The sequence below is a fragment of the Oreochromis aureus genome, linkage group 23 (genome assembly GCF_013358895.1).
Source record: "Oreochromis aureus strain Israel breed Guangdong linkage group 23, ZZ_aureus, whole genome shotgun sequence".
NCBI lineage: Eukaryota > Metazoa > Chordata > Actinopteri > Cichliformes > Cichlidae > Oreochromis > Oreochromis aureus.
In genome coordinates this window covers 35506740-35522821 of record NC_052963.1, presented here as the reverse complement: position 1 = coordinate 35522821, position 16082 = coordinate 35506740, and the positions used below count along the sequence as shown (strand labels likewise).

The 16082-nt window shown below is 42.7% G+C and overlaps 1 protein-coding gene across 1 annotated transcript; it reads right to left on the bottom strand.

The window, feature by feature from the left end:
- Positions 1-252: 252 nt before the first annotated feature.
- sh3gl1b (SH3-domain GRB2-like 1b) lies at positions 253-14824 on the bottom strand. Its single transcript, XM_031743522.2, has 9 exons — positions 14444-14824; positions 8926-8994; positions 6664-6736; positions 6436-6579; positions 6058-6191; positions 5664-5822; positions 4910-5013; positions 4672-4805; positions 253-2679 (listed from the first exon to the last, which is right to left on the bottom strand). Exons 1-9 carry the CDS (start codon positions 14486-14488, stop codon positions 2486-2488), a joined length of 1056 nt encoding a protein of 351 aa, XP_031599382.1. The 5' UTR covers positions 14489-14824; the 3' UTR covers positions 253-2485.
- Positions 14825-16082: the final 1258 nt, after the last annotated feature.

Here is a 16082-nt window from a genome sequence, read left to right as displayed (position 1 = left end):
GACGAGATCACTAAGGAAAAGTGAAACTAGGGAAAAATGAGTCAGGAGGGATAAACGGGATCTGTGGACCCACCTGCACCGGAGCAGGGTCAGTGCTTTATGCTTATTTCACTCAGATGATTCAAAGTTCCCATAGTTCTTTTTGAGCAGTGTGAACACACACACACACACACACCTAGAGTGATGTACCCTTTTTTCCATATAAAATCCAACATTAAAGCCATAATTTGACACCTCACTACAAACAACGGCTTCATTTAAAACTGTATTTATTTATTTATTTTAAGAACAGGGAAATGAGGGGACAGGACAGAAGCATGTACAAATACTGTGATAATACAAGACACAATATTGTAGTTAAATTCTGTATTCATACCAAAAGTAAAAAGTAACTTAAATCTAAGATATACACGTACTAGGTGTAATATAGGACTACATGCAGAGATTAATTTAAAGGTTTTTAGGTCTTGTATATATAAAAAAAATAATACTATAGAGAGTCAGAATGATTTAACATTGAAAAAAGCATTTAAGACTGATGAAACAAAGACACGACCCTTTACGATGAGTAATCTGTGAGAAATGTTGAAACGGGATTATAATCTCTGTGAGAAAGAGAAACAGTTTCCTTTGGTGGCCTGCTGACAAACGTCACATCAAGATATCCAGGAAACTGCATGTAGTGTCATCAAAATGTGCAGAAATATGCACACGCGCATGTCCCCTTTACACGGGAAGGTGACGACGATGAGAAAACGCAGTAAAAGTCATTGTGACCATCGTAAGTTGTTAGGTTTTGGTTGCTGTGTAAGCTGGGATACTCCCCCTCCTCTCTTTTCCAAAGGCACTAAAACAAAGACTTGGCTCTGATAACAGTGAGACCCAGACAGCACATCTCTGCTCACACTCAGCCCCGAACCTCATGTGAGCGTCCAAGTGCAGAAGGGTCAAAGATGTAAACAGGTTAGACAGGAGTTGGTGTTTGGCAGCATGGAGTGATGGACCAAAAAGAAGAAACTGCACAGTGTATTCAACATTCAGCATCTGAAATCAGACGCACTGAAGAGAAAGGTTTGCTAACAAAGGCTCTCCAAAATAATCCAAACGGAGATCCGCTTACATGCAGGTTTCCCTCAGTGGTTCCCTTTTACTTCCACATTGTTCCCTCAGACTGTACAGGGTGTATTGGATTAGACTCCACCCACAGGTGTGCACCGAGGCCAAATCCAGAACAAGAAGCCAGCCTTGTCTACACAGTCTGCCTCCATCAGCCCTAAACATACTAACCAATCACGTGAATCAGAGCCCGTGAGCCGTCAGAAAGACGGGGCACGAGGACGTTTCTGAGCTAAGACGACATTGGCGGGACAGAGAGATGGACGCTGCCAGCAGCGTTTTCTCTGCGTGTAGCCGACGGGTGTCTAAAGTGAGCCGCAAGGCTGAAAAAAGGTTAACATGTTTAACAAACAGGCCAGAAACGTTATAAAGTATGGCTGTTTTACAGAATCATTAAACAGGCACGCCGAGCGATATGTTTCTATTGCATTTTATAAAGTCTCCTGCATCGTCTCCTCAGCTGAACACACCGCTCTGCTCTTCCACACGTCGGACACACGCAACCTTCGGGTCTGTGTGACGCCGGAGATGTCCGTCACACACATCAATCTCATTTGAGGACAAAGGTGCAGTTACAACATCCTCTCACACGTTACCAGCTGAACTTTACTAAGATACCATAGTCAGCTGAGCGGACACCGATCAAAGACTAGAACGGAGTAACCGTGAGTGTGGCTGCACAGCCTGACAGAGATAAAACAAACAGGTCGTTACGCAACAGGGGAAACCTGAAAATGTTCAAAATCTGAGAAGAATTTGGCTCAAGTTTATCATTAAAATATCAAAGCAGTATTTTTTTTTTTTTTTTTTTTTTAAATACAGCTAGTCGTGTGTGGTTCCATCTCAGTTTAGTAATTCTCAGTCATGCCAGCAGGTGGCATCACGAGGCACAAACCAGTCCACAGCTGAAGTGAAAACCACCAGTTTTCACTTTGAAATGAGGAAAATGTTCAGCCAAGTTATGACCCCCACCCCACTTAATCTGGTGACCAACCTGAGTTTTAAACAGACTGCAAATACAAGAAAACGATATGAAGGAGTCACCCCGACCGCTCCAATTACCCACATTCATTTTTTCTACATTATTAATTTGTTGTTAAAACTCCTTACAAATTGTTTCATCAGTTAGTCCTCGATACGCTTCTTGCTGTTGGACAACAGATCTCCATGTGAAACGCTGATATTCTGGTCGGGTAGTTCTTCGGGACTCCAGGTGACCAAAAAGTGCTCTGTGATGATGACATTGGAGCCGAAGGTGAAAAATGAAACCTCTGCGGACCATCCCTCCACTTCGCTTCGCTCTCTTCTCATTCTACCTCCTCTCCCCTCCTCCTTTACATCAGTCTCCTCCTAGCTCCCTCTCTTTGCATTAGTGTGGCAACGGCACGAGGACCTCGACGTAGTTGAGGGGGAAGAATCCCGACTGGCCGTTCAGCGTGCCCTCGTACCAGTTCTCGTCGATCTGATTGGTCAGGGTGATGATGTCGCCCTCGCGGAAGCCCAGCTCTCCGTCGTTCTCGGGCTCAAAGTCATACAGCGCCTTGCAGCTCGGCTGTTCCGGGGCTGAAAATGACCAGCAAACAGAGCAGAGATGAGGAAGACAGCAGGATATTTGAAAAGGTTAAAGGTCACAGAGTGTAAGTTCCAGGAAAAGCAACTCACATCAAACATCAGTATAACATTAGTAAACAGTGCTCACGAGACCTTCTGAACAGACTAAAGCATAAAGAACTTCCTCTGACAGCAGCTTTCCAAGACCAGATCCTCCCTCTCGCTCTCTGTGACCTCACTGAGATCAGCAGCAGCGAGGAGGCTCCATGCACAGACAAACTGGGCTTTTTCTCTGCCAAACAATTTTCTCATTGTATCTGGCTCAACCCGCAGACTGCTGCGACGGCTAGAGACGGGAAAAGATTTGGTCAGCTGTTCTCTGGTCTTCATCTGTTTACAAGAGCAGCAACACAACACAAACTCTAAATGGAAAAGGACCAACTGCTTCTTATATTTACAACCCAAAACACAGGTGCTGATATCTAGAGAATCAGATCAGATGAAACCTCCTTCACCGTCACACTTTTTTCTTTTTGTGATTCAAGCATGAAATTCTTTCACAACTATGTGAGCTCACGTGTTTACAGTAAAGCGTTCACACACAGATGAGAAATGATGCTCGCTGCATTGTGCAAAATAATGATGAATGAAAAACAAAACAAAACAGGAACAGAATTAGATTAAATGAAGACAAGTGTCAAAAAAGTTGCAAAATAAATATCTAACACTGAACACACTGCTGAGATTCTAAAACTGTGCCAAACACGGCTGATTTAGTACCGATTCCCAAATGAAAACATTCCTTCATTCAATCAGATGTGTTGTCCTGTAATGTTAACTGGTTTAGTTACATGGGGTCAGACATTTTTATTTATTAAAAAGGTCACACATAAACAGTCAAAGCCACACCCACAGGCCTTTTCAGAGCCACAACAAACTCTGTCAGTTATTTGTGTTTTATGCTTCCACGACATGCAAATCAAGACATGGAAACAGGACGCTTCGCTGTGCACAAATTAAATATCACATACAACGAACGAGGGCCAACATAACTAAAATAAAAGTTTTACAAACCAGTTATGATGTAGTTTTTCCATGCAGAGACCAAAGTGTCTGTATCTGGGTTACATGTTTGAAGGTTTACGTTTACTCATGCTTCTGTGTTCACCTCTAAAACCTAACTGAAAGGTCATTAAAATACGAATCAAACAAAAAAAACATTTGCAGATTCAGGAAGTCAGTCATTTCAAACAAAACCACATACCCGCTGCTGTGTTATGCATAAACCATAAACCACTATCTGTTCAACCAATGAAAAGCAGCTTTTGGTCCACTTCCTACATTTCACCCCAGAAGTAAGTGCAAACGCACACACACCAGTTAAAAGCAACTGAGAAACAGCACCACACACATAACCGGTGACTCACACAATCCTTGTTTCCAAGGATTGTGGCCTGGTCAAGTGAAAAGTCGCCTCTGATGTCACAAGGAAGAGGAACAAGGTCGGTTGGAGAAAGGCCGGAAAGATGACAAACACACACACACACACACGCACACACCCCATGCTGTCATGATCACCAACTCAGTGACATTTCATGCCATCATTTTTAAAAAGCCTCGCTCACACAGCAGACAAACGGAGATGCTCACTGGACTCAGTGGCGCTTGTTTGGTGAGCAATCCTGCTGGCAATGCCAAGAACTTTCAGTTGACTTTGTGTCAGATTTGTAAGGACTGAAGTTTATTTGGGCACACTGCTTCGGTTTAGCCCATCTGCTGTGTCGGCACAAACAGATGGAGGGTTAGCTGTTAAAATTCTGGCGGGGCGGCTCATCTTTGGTGCCTTAATGCAGCTTTGCAACTGGAAGCATGAACACAAAACAATAAAGAGACAGTACTGCTTTTTCTTTTGCCAAGATGCCATCTTTTGTTACTCTGTTCACTGTAACATGGCAACTTGTTCACACTGAACCTTTTTTTAAGTCCTCTTAAAAGGTTTCTTACCCGAGATGCGTGACGGGGGAGGAGCCATGGGGGTCGAGTAGCCTCCATTTGAATGGTTGTTGTCTCCAAAGTCAAACACGGGTTTGGGTTTGGGTGTGTATTCACGTCTTGTTCGAGACTGAGCTTCATTCATCCTGTTCAAAAACATGAACAAATGCATCTTCCACATCACGTTGAAAGACATACGCAGACACCAACACAGTCAGCTGTGCTAAATCATCGGGTTTCATTACTGCACCTGTCTCCGAGTTTGCCTGAAAGCTCCTCCAACACCTGTACGGCCTGTCTGTGGTACTGCAGCTGGGACTCCACCAGAGACGACAGCTGGCTCACCTGCTCGATCTACACACACACACACACACACAGATTTCGTCTTTGAGTTTCACCTCTTTTGTTTATTATGAACTGATTTTTACTGTGAAACAATTCAACTTTTCACCAACTGCTAGTTTCCAAAGTCCCAAATTAAAACGAGCACAGACGCAGGCCACAGATTGGAGGACACCAGAGAAATAACAGGAAATATGAAACTGACAGACTTCATCCCAATTAGCCTACTCATCCCCGTCGACCAGCCTTCATTACTAAATTGAATTCTTTAACTGAAGTGATTTATTATTAGTTTGATTATTATGAATAAGAAGTACTGAACCATAAAGAGATCAAAAGTTGTGACTGCCGAGCTGCAGGCGTTAGCAGGCTGTCTTCAGTGTTGCGCTGAATGGCTGTGCTTTATCAATTTGTACAGGTCCAGCTAATGTAACGTGTGTTTGTTCTGTGGGTGGGTTGTATTTGACCAGGCCAGACAGAGCACTACAGTTTTGTATGATACAGTAATATCAGCATCAGATCTAAAGAACCACCAGGCTGAAAATGTCCGCAGTTATGTTTTTGAAATATGTCTATATTAGAGATAGAAAAAAGTGGATTCAGGATCAGGATTCAGGATTGGGCTTAAGCTCATGTGCCAAACACGCTTAATAAATCCTTACATCGGTCTCCAGCAGGTTGTACATGCTCATCTCAGCCACTTCCTTTGACTCGTGAAACTTCTCCAGAGCCTGTCGAACCTCTTCGTCCGGGATCTTTCCCTGACGCTTTTTCTTGTAGTCGTAGTCCAGGCGGCGACCTTCCAGCTTCTTCAGATAGTGCTGCAGAAAATTTACTGTTTAGTTATGAAACTGGCCCCACTGACTTTTGTCATTTAAAAAAAATGCTAACGTTAGCAGTCAGGAGTTTCAGATGGACGCTTTAGGTCTTTCACTGAATATTTTACAGAAACAGCAATCGTGCTGCTTCTTCAAACTTGAAGAAGATATTTAATAAAAGACATTAAAGCTTAACCAGTATAATTATACATCACAGTTTATTTCCAGTGTATGATACCTGGATCTCTCTCAGGTCCTTGTCACAAAGCCCTTGCAGTGGATCAATAAAGTTCTGTTTGACATCAATGTCTAGAGAGTCTTTGACTTCGGCCAGCCTCTTCATGGCCTCTCCTACATCCACCAGAGCGCCACCTTAACCACACACAGAGACATTGAAAGCGGAGATGTGATTTTAGAGCCAAACTGCAGAGACGTGCTGGATCCAAGCACACAAATCAAAGTGTTTCAGCACACTCTGGGTAAGCTTTGGGTCCGCTTAAATTTATCACACCCAAAACTACCACAACCACACACATCAAAACCACTACTGACTCACAGAAGTGCTATTCTGACATGAAAATATGACACTAAACCAGAATACAGACACGCATCCTACCAAAGTTAGTGTCCTCTCCAAGCTCCCGCCCATACTTGGCCATGCACTCTCCCAGCAGCCCTTCAGCCTGAGGATAGCCTGGGTTGTTCACCTGACCGCGAATCTTGGACATGGTGTTCAGCATGGACAGTTTGGCTCGCGATGCTGTGAAAATAAAGGAAATGGAGGTGAAACTAACCGGAGTTTAAATAATCTAAGCAGCTGCAGGGAAACTGGTCTTCTCCTCACCTGGGTTAGGCTGAAGGTACTCTGATGTTTTGGAGATCACCTCTACCACTGCTTTACTGGTCACATCCACTTTCTGCAGAAACACACACTCGTCATACATTTGCATCAGAGCCCCAGGTCAGAGCACTTAAACAGCACAGAGAGAAAGAGGAGGTATGCTAATTTGTTCCTGTTTAAACAGACTTTGGTCACAGTAACAAGATAAATATTATAAGTTTGCATAAATCCAATATACAGCCAATGAATCCCGACTGGAAAGCCTGGATCAGACACCGAGCTGCCCAGGGCCGATCCAAACTGCTCAGCTGTGTGTAGTCCATCCAGCACGCATCCATCGGTTCACTGTGACACCTAACGTAGCACGCAGGAAGCTAACAGTAAAGCCAAACTACTGTGGAGGTACGGTACCGTGGAAACGTATTTGGCCCTTCCTTTATTACCTTGGTTTTTCCACGTTTGTCACACTTACATGTTTCAGATCAAACAAATTTTAATATTAGCCAAAGATAACCCAAGCAAATATGAAATGCAGAATTCATGGCTCCCTCAGTTACAGCGAGTCATCCTGGAGCAGCAGAGCAGCCCAGACCATCACACTACCACCACTGTGTCCACCTGCTGCTGGGATGTTCTCTTTATGAAACGCTGTTAGACTGATGCAGATGTAACAGGACTCAAACCTTCCAGAAAGTTCAGCTTCTGTCTCATCAGTCAGAAGATTTTCCCAGGAGTCTCTGGGGTCATCCAGATGTTTGTTGGCAGATGTGGTGTTCTTCTTAGACTCTCCCATGAAGGCCATTTTTGCCCAGTCTCTTTCTTATGGTTGAGGCATGACCTCTGACCTTAACAAAGCCAGACGAGGCCTGCAGGTCATCAGATATTGTTCTGGTTCTTCTGTGACCTCCTGGGTGAATTTTGGTGGGCTGGTCACCCCTGTGAAGGTTCAGCACTGTTCCCAGTTTCTCCATGTGCAGATAATGGATCTCACTGTGGTTCACTGGAGTCCCAGAGCCTCAGAAATGTCTCCGTAAACTGATCCAGACTGATGGATGTCAGTGACTTTGTTTCTCGGCTGTTTCTTTAGATCTTTTAGCCTGCGTCACTTTGTCAGACAGCTTCTATTTAAGTGATTCAGCAGGTCTGACAGTGATCATGCCTGGGTGTGGCAGTGAAATTAAATTTAGCTTTCTGAAATGTGGTTAACAAAGTTAATTTATGATTTTTATTCCCACGTGGTTTAGATGTTTTTTTTCCCCCTCAACCATTTAAAAACATTACTAGACCAGCAACAGGCCCATTTATAAGCACTTTTTAGATAACCTTAAATAACATAACTCAGTTAGTTTGTGCTACAGACAACATTCAAACAATTTCAGAAAAATTTGAATTATTTTGTAATTTTACAGCCAAAATTACAGAATAAGTCCAGGCGGCCTGTGTGAGAAAGGCAAATAATCATTTAAAAACTGCATTTTGTTTTTATTCAAGTTATTTTTGTCTAATATTAAAATTTGTTTGGTGATCTGAAACATGTCAGTGGGATAAATATGCAAAAAAAAAAAAAAAAAAAAATTTCACTCCAGCTACAGCAACAACTTTTACTGTGTGTTCATGTCACGCGAGTTTAAAACACTCACAGGAAAGCTGTGTTTAAAGGCCATGCATAAAAGGATGACTCCCAGGCTCTTCCTCACAGTTACACCTTATTAATTTAGCACTGGTATGAGACAGGTTTGTCAGACACTGCAAGTAAAGGTATCTCAGAACTGGAAAAAGTTTGATCGGTGTATTATATTGTACTGAGATGCATCTACACATGCTGCTCTATGTGCTTTCCACTGGATTTATTCATGATGAAAGTTTTGCCCTGAAACATTTCAGATAACGGTTAAAAAGAATTCCCAAAGAGACGTCCTTCACTTGTTTTGTCTGCACAACAGTTTGAAACCCAAGGACATCACAAAAGCTTCCAGCATTGACATTTCTTTGCCATTTGTGCCTAAAGAGGGTCCAAATGGCATTTTTCAGCGCTGGTTCTCAATCAGGATCAGTTTATAAAAATTTACTTTTTCATTTTTCTGAGACATGTGCAACATATAGCAGATGAACTGTATGATAGGATCACATAACGCTTTCCATGGCATGTAAATACAAGTCAAACAAAAATAACACAATAATGCTGCCTGTGTACTCGGTGAAACCACACAGGCCTTCAGCTTCAGCATGTTTCTCTGTTAGACTACACAAGGATGGCTCTCTTACCCGTTCCAAGTCTCTGAAGTCATCATCTAGTTTGGTTCCTTCTGCACCTCCAACTTTCTCACTCACCATCTAGAGGGAGGAAAGGGAGGGAGGAAGGGAGGGAGAGGATTGAGAAAACAAGAGCGCAAATTCATTAATGTTGCTCATAAGGTTTTGATTTGAGCAGATAAACAAGCTGAAGCACATCTTTAATTTACCACTGCCTGCTCTGTGATCATACACCCAGGAAGATGGTGACTGTTAGCATTGCGTGCTATATGCCCGGTCCTAACCTTAACCTCGGGTGACTCAGAACAACAGAGAAGCTCGCAGTAATACCACAGAAATCTCACAAATGCATGAAAAATGCAATGTTATGCTATTTCAAAGTAGATCTTGTTGATGTCAACAGCATATAACTATCTTAGTGAGCTCACTTGGATTTTTGCCTGTGGTCTCTGCTCATGCTAAGAAATGAAGGAACTACGTTACTGTACAAGTGCTGCTGTAGATTCTGTTTTCTAATAATCTACATTTCTGAGGAGGCTGAATTCAATAAAAGTACTAATTCTGTCTCTTTAATGAGTCTGCGCTGGAGCAACTTCAAGATAATCACCCACGGGATACATGATACCATATTCAAGCTTTTCAAAGCAGAACAGGGAGCAAAACGAGGCCTAATATCACCAGGAAGCCCTGTTGTGCACAGACGAACACCAGCCACAATGACTAATTTGTGCTCTGTTTGTGGTTCTGCTATGATTCCAGTCCACAGCAATGAAACTGTGAGAGCAATAAAGCCTGGATGTGAAGAATCTGCTTTGCTCTTGTGTGCTGAAGTTCTGAGGAAAGTTGCAACGAGCTCTCTGTTAATCGTTAATTATTTCACCATGCAGTAATAACAGAGGGAGACATTTATACCGTCTGCACAGTTAATGAAACACAGGAAACGTAACAAGCAAAGAATACGTGATTTTAGCTACACATGTATGACCTGGATCTCATTTTCAGGCCCCCCCCAACTCAGAGGATCCTTTTAGGAAGTGGCTTAAGCACATAAGGTCAGCAGCATAATTAAGGTAATGAGTTAATGAGTCAGGAGGCCTTCATAGCCGGCATCTGTGCAGTCTCCTGACATTTGAGAAATATCTTTTAAAGCTTTTTGATGAGGTACAGTAGATGATAACGCTAAAGACCCATATGCACACAGTGGATCCAGTTTATGCTATGTATCCATGTATATTATTAAAACAGCCCTCACTCCATGGGCTGATCAGTCAACCTTTTCCCACGGTGATCTACTCGGAGACATACAGTGTTCCTGACCTTAAGCCTCTTTGGCACATGAACTCTGGTCGGGACACTGTCCACAGTGACCCTCTCACATGTAGTACTCAGTGGGAGACAGTCTGCCTCAGCTGGAAACACACTGGCTGGTTTTAGCGGGGAAAGATGAAAAACACTCGTTAGCTGGAAATCCTGCACACAGCAACCTGCTCTTTCCTAAGCTGACCTCTGACTCTGTACCAGGGAGGCAGCAGGTTTGAGATTAATGACCAGTGTGACTGAAATGAACATCTGTGTTTTCACATGCAGCTTTAGGATGAAACCATCAGCAGCTGTTTGAAGTCATTTCCTACATGACTTATAACTGCAGTTTGCCTTTCATCTGTTTCACTGAGGTTATCAGTTTTCAACACAAACAGAAAAACCACTACAACACGTCCGCATCTCAGCTGTAGCTCTAACAACAGTCTGGTATCCTCAGGCTATACTTTTGTATGCAGAGGTCACAAGTATAGATACAGCCTCAACTCAGGACCTACACAGCACTGCACAGCCCTCCTTTATGCTGGGTACTTCTGTCTGATTTACACACTTTGGTAAAGAATTAAATCCATGATGGGGAATTTTTATTACGTAGACAAATCTTATTCCTTTGCAGCTCTGTTGGCGACATTGATTGGCCACTAAATAACACCTCAGCTCTTCTCCTGACCTAAGCGTCAAGCTGTACTGTGAGTGTAACATCATTATTTACATGCACACAAACATAAAGAGACGAAGCTAAAAAGCATCCACAGAAAAACCCTATCACAGCTCAGTTTTGGTATAAACAGCTCACAGTGCTACACAGAGGGATCAGCCTGTGACACGTATCGTGTTCTTCACAATGACTCGGTGTTAGTTAAATACCCGCACATTATCTCAAGGTTCAAGCTCTTATTTGGCTTCAGATTACATCAAGATGGCAAATCCCAAAAGTCTGGTTTATAGTTAAAGAGACAGTTCGTGAGAAAAACCTGATGATTCTCAGGAAGTTGGAACTCAGACAGTTAAAAGCCAGAGATCGGCTGATGTCTTATGTCATTTTTACTCTCCAGCTCCCTCCAAGTTATACCTGGTTAATCATTTCACACCTTATGCATACAACAGCCTGCTGGCTCTGCTGGTGGGTAACACGGATATAATACTCGTGGCAACAGGTTTGGTCAGGAGCCCTTACGTTCTCTAACAGAAGCTAGCTGGAAGATGCACAGCACTCTTCCTTTCTTAAATTAGCTTCCAGTGAATTTCAGATTTTAAAACTTTCTCACAATCAGCTGCATATGGGCTAACTGCAAGCAGAAAGAATCCAGGTTCAAGTTCAGGAGACAAATCTCTTGAGGCCAGCGTCAGGAAGGGCATCCGGCGTAAAACTTCCAAATCAAATACAAGCAGATCTACTCGCTGTGAAAGAGGGAGCCGCTTTCTTATGTATCAGCTGTATATGATGCTCTACATGGCCAGGTTACCGATCTTACTGAGGCCTTATTTAAGCAGTGACCGCCTTCAATCATCCAACAAACGTCTTCTAACTCACAAGCTGCTTATGTGAGACAGTAGCAGCCAGACTCTGCAGCAGCTGCCCTGAAGCCATCAGGCCATCTGAACCAGCTTTATGTGGCTGCAGAGCACATGATCGTTTGAGGCCATCTTCCTAAAGTTTCACGTACTCATGGATCTTTGTCTCATCCTGGATAATTGTTCTGACACTCTGTCCTCGGCCTCCTTCCTTTCGCTTAGCGTACAGTCTCAGGGTGAAACCCTTCATGCATGATAAGACGCTTGATGTCAGTGGCTTCTCTCCTCCTTTGGCCCTGGTCAGGATTCAAACCCCCCGGTACTGCCGACTAAAGCAGCAAACTAAGCCGATGATGAATCAGAGTAGTACTTTCACACTGGTGTCAAACTTGTACAAAAATCAGAAGCTGCTAAAAGTAGTCTTACGCAGCGATTCCCAACTTAATGCTCAACTCTTATCGATCAATAATATGATCTCATAATATCATCATCACAAGTCACGTTTATCCGAATCACATTTACGTAATTTTGTACAAAACAAGTCAAATGTGGGAAAAATCCCACCCGATCATCCAAGAACACTGATTTCTTTTTATTTGTAAGCATTAAAGTACGACTATACTTAAAATTTATTTTCGCACAGAATGAAATGATGGCTAAGAGATGAGCCTGCAATCAAAGTGAAGGTATAAGGGAGGCCTTCTCATACACTATGACTTGTCCCGAGTAGCCACCAGCTGTCCCACATGCCGTTATGACCCTTAAAAATGCACATTTTCAAGTTTTCTCCAGTGAATACACAGGATCCAAATGTTTGTTTCTGTTACTTCACGTCAAAGACATTCGCTGTTAAAACTATGGTATATCTAATGATAATAATTCTCAGATGGACTAGCTGTAAAAGTGAGTCTTTTCTGTGCCTTTCAGCTGTAAGAACATCATGCACACGCAGGCAAGAAATAAAGGATGCTGTCTATTTATTTAAACACCAATGCCAGCATCCGTTCACCAGCACACTTTACCAAAAATTGACTTTGAGTGATAAAAAGCAGCTCTGGGATTATACGGCAGATGAAATATCACTCCTATAAATGGGTTTAATCCCAGATGAAGTCTGCATCAAAATGTAATCTCTTTTCACCAGTAACCTAATCCTTTTCTGAATGCAGCGTCTTAATACCCAGTATCATGAGCTAAAAAGAATAATGTTGGCTGATGTTTCTAAGCCTGCGCTGTGCTGTCCAACAAAATGTTTTTACAGAAACATTTTTAAGATGATAGATAATAATAAGCACTGCATATCAAGGCTTTCTCCTATGACTACTCACTCATCAATACCTCCTAACTGCACACTAGAATCAGCCAAGTTTTGTGTTATTAAACTAAAAAAATAAACGATGCAAAAGGTGTCTGATATTTGCCTCTTGTCAACCATTAAATCACCTGAAGGCTGATGTATTCAGAGTTACTCTCACATGAAAGTACTTTGCTTTCTAAGTATTCATTCAGTACTAAAAACTCGTCCCACCCAGAATTTGTACAGAACATCCCAGGCTTGAAGATTTTATCTCTTAAAACGAGTACAAGTGAAAGAGAGACGTTAAAAGATCAAAACAAGCAGATGAGAGGCGCGAGGCACAGATATCATTTCCACAGCCAACTTCCTGCATGCCTCCAGTGTAGAAAATCTGAGCTATGTGACTGTTATTGACTCTCATGGAGTTTTGGCAACAGGAGCAGCTGCAATGCAGTCAAATAAAGGGAAAGCACACTCTTTCCACATCATTTCTGGGGTCACTTGCTAATGCACCACTCCACTTAATCTCGTCTCCTGATGATTTTCAGCAGAGTAAGAGCTGCAAACCTCGACACGAAGCTTCTAAATCATCTTATTTTCCCCGTTAAACGCAAACCAACAGGGATCTGAGTCTGTTCCTGACAGGAAGCTGGGGCAGAACCCAAATGTCTTTCCTGCTTAGATCAGCAGGGTAGGAAGAAAAGCGCCTCCAAAAAACCCTCTCAAACCGTCCCCTCCCATCACTGAGAGCTGGCCTAAATTAAAAACATTCACACCGAGGCTCAGACGCCAGAATCATGACTTTTACATTTCCAGTGCGAGCAGTGGCATTTTTATCACAGTGGTATGTAGTGGTGTTTTTTTTTTTTACTCCCCTCAGCTGCCCTAAATACCGATCCGAGCCCAGCCTAAAATCACAGCTGGAAAACAGACAGCTGTGCTGAAAGCAGACATTCTGCAGGTTACACCGATGGAGATGAAGTGGTTTCAGTGCATTCTGCAAACTCGGACTGAGTTCCAACACTTTTGTTTTAAGTGAGAGCTCTGACTCACCCGGAGAGTCCCTGCGGCAAGCACAGCTAATGTTTACCACAGGATACCGAGTCAGAAGCTACAGAGGACAGACTCCCTGAGACTCTCTGATACCTGCGGATCATGCAAGCGGTCTTACAATTAACCTCACATCGGCCAAAGTTAGTTAGTTAGTTAGGATGGTTTAATAAAAGTAGACAGACACAAACTAAGTGTTAAACCCACAGAAAGAGTTCACGCTGACACGGAGAGTAGGCTGCTGTCACCACAAACTAACACAACAAACTCTTACAAACATTAGCTCACCGCACACCGTTAGCACATGCTAACGAGGCTAGCCGCTAACGGCAAAAAAGTTTCGCAAACCTGGCTGGCTTTGTAAAACTGCTTCTTCAAGCCCGCTACAGACATCTTGAAGCCCGTCTTGTCTTCAGCTTCCAACCGAGGTGAAAAAGGTTGCGGTATACGTGAAGTTGGCGATATAGTTTGTCAGAAAATGGGCCAATGCGAAGAGCGTGTGGGGAAAATCATAGGACCGCACAGCCGTCACTCCAAGTCGGGACACGCCAACTGACCACGTCCACGTCGAGACTCTTCGCGCTGTCACGGCAGATAACGGGGCCCACAGACAGCGGTATCAGCACTCTCCGAGCTGAGAAAACCCACAAACGTTACGACTCAGTACTGCCAGCCCGCCTTCCACAGAACGCCAAAGCCGCACTGCCCTTTTTCAAAGAAATAATCAGTTTCCGAGAGTGCGGATGTTTTGTTGGTGAACACTGCCTCCTGCTGGATGGAGCAGGAAAACGCAGGCTGCCAGTGCTCTGGTCAGGTGTAATCTGATCACATACACACAATTTTAAGTAAATTCTATATATTTATGTCTAAAAACTGCAATTTCCTCGAGGTAGAACCTGAGATTAGAAAATAAACCAGGAGTTTCAAAATGTACTTATTTTACAAAGATGCTCGGAAGGATTTTATATTCAGTGGGACATAAAATATTTATAAAACCAAATGAGGAAAAATAATGAGTGTCTGTGTTTTTTTAAACATGCAGTAAGTTTACAAAGCTACTACCAAATCACAAAAACATTTACATTTAGACAGTGCGCTTGTTTATGATTCAAACACAAGTACTTTTGATTTGCTGTACATTTCCATGCTTGTACTGGCATGCTTTCTATTCAAGTCAAGTCAAGTCAGTTTGACTTGTATGCCACATTTAAAAGACAACAAGTGTTGCCCAAAGTGCTGAACAGAGGGACAATGTAGTCAAAATAAAAGAAAGAATTAAAGTAAATGAGATAAACAATTTTTTTTACAACATCTATACGTGGACATGAATAAATATATACATATACACATGCATACATCATCCATCTAAGACAGAATAGATCAGCAGCTGATTTCAAAGTGATCTGAAAGCCTGTGAAAATAAGGAGGTTTGATTTAAAGATTTCCAAATAGGAGGAGGACTTTATAAAAGAGGCAAGTCTGTTCCAGAGTCTCGGAGGAGCGGCGGCGAAGAAACTCTGTCACCTTTAGATTTTATTTGGGAGCATGGGAATGGGACCAGTAAAATCATCCGATCGGTAGGCCGCAGAGTTCGAGTGGTTAATGCGGGCTAAGAGATCTGAAATGTAACCCGGAGCCAAGCCAAGGAGAGCTTTAAAAACAAATAACAGAACCTTGAAATCGACTCTGTACTTAACTGGCAGCCAATGTAAAGAAGCAAGTATCCGAGTAATACTCTCTCTGGTACCCGTCAGGAGCCTTGTAGCTGCATTTTGGACAAGTTGCAGGCGGGAGAGGCTTGACTGACAGAGAGTTACAGGAATTAAGACATGACAAAATCTAAACATGGATAACTGGAAAGTTGGAATTGTTAATGATTTCTCTGCTTTACATTTGGTGTGTTGGTCGTGCCCTCTGACCTACAGTCTACATTAAACCCTGGGCCATTATTTAAAGCTCTGTATCATATCAGTTCTTTGTTAGTGGT

Coding starts and splice junctions, on each gene's coding strand:
- sh3gl1b (XM_031743522.2), bottom strand. CDS start 14,488: ATGTCTGTAGCGGGCTTGAAGAAGCAGTTTTACAAAGCCAGCCAG. Junction 6,580..6,663: donor GTACCTTCAGCCTAACCCAG/GTGAGGAGAAGA, acceptor TTATTTTCACAG/CATCGCGAGCCAAACTGTCC. Junction 5,014..5,663: donor ACAACCTGCTGGAGACCGAT/GTAAGGATTTAT, acceptor GTGTGTGTGTAG/ATCGAGCAGGTGAGCCAGCT.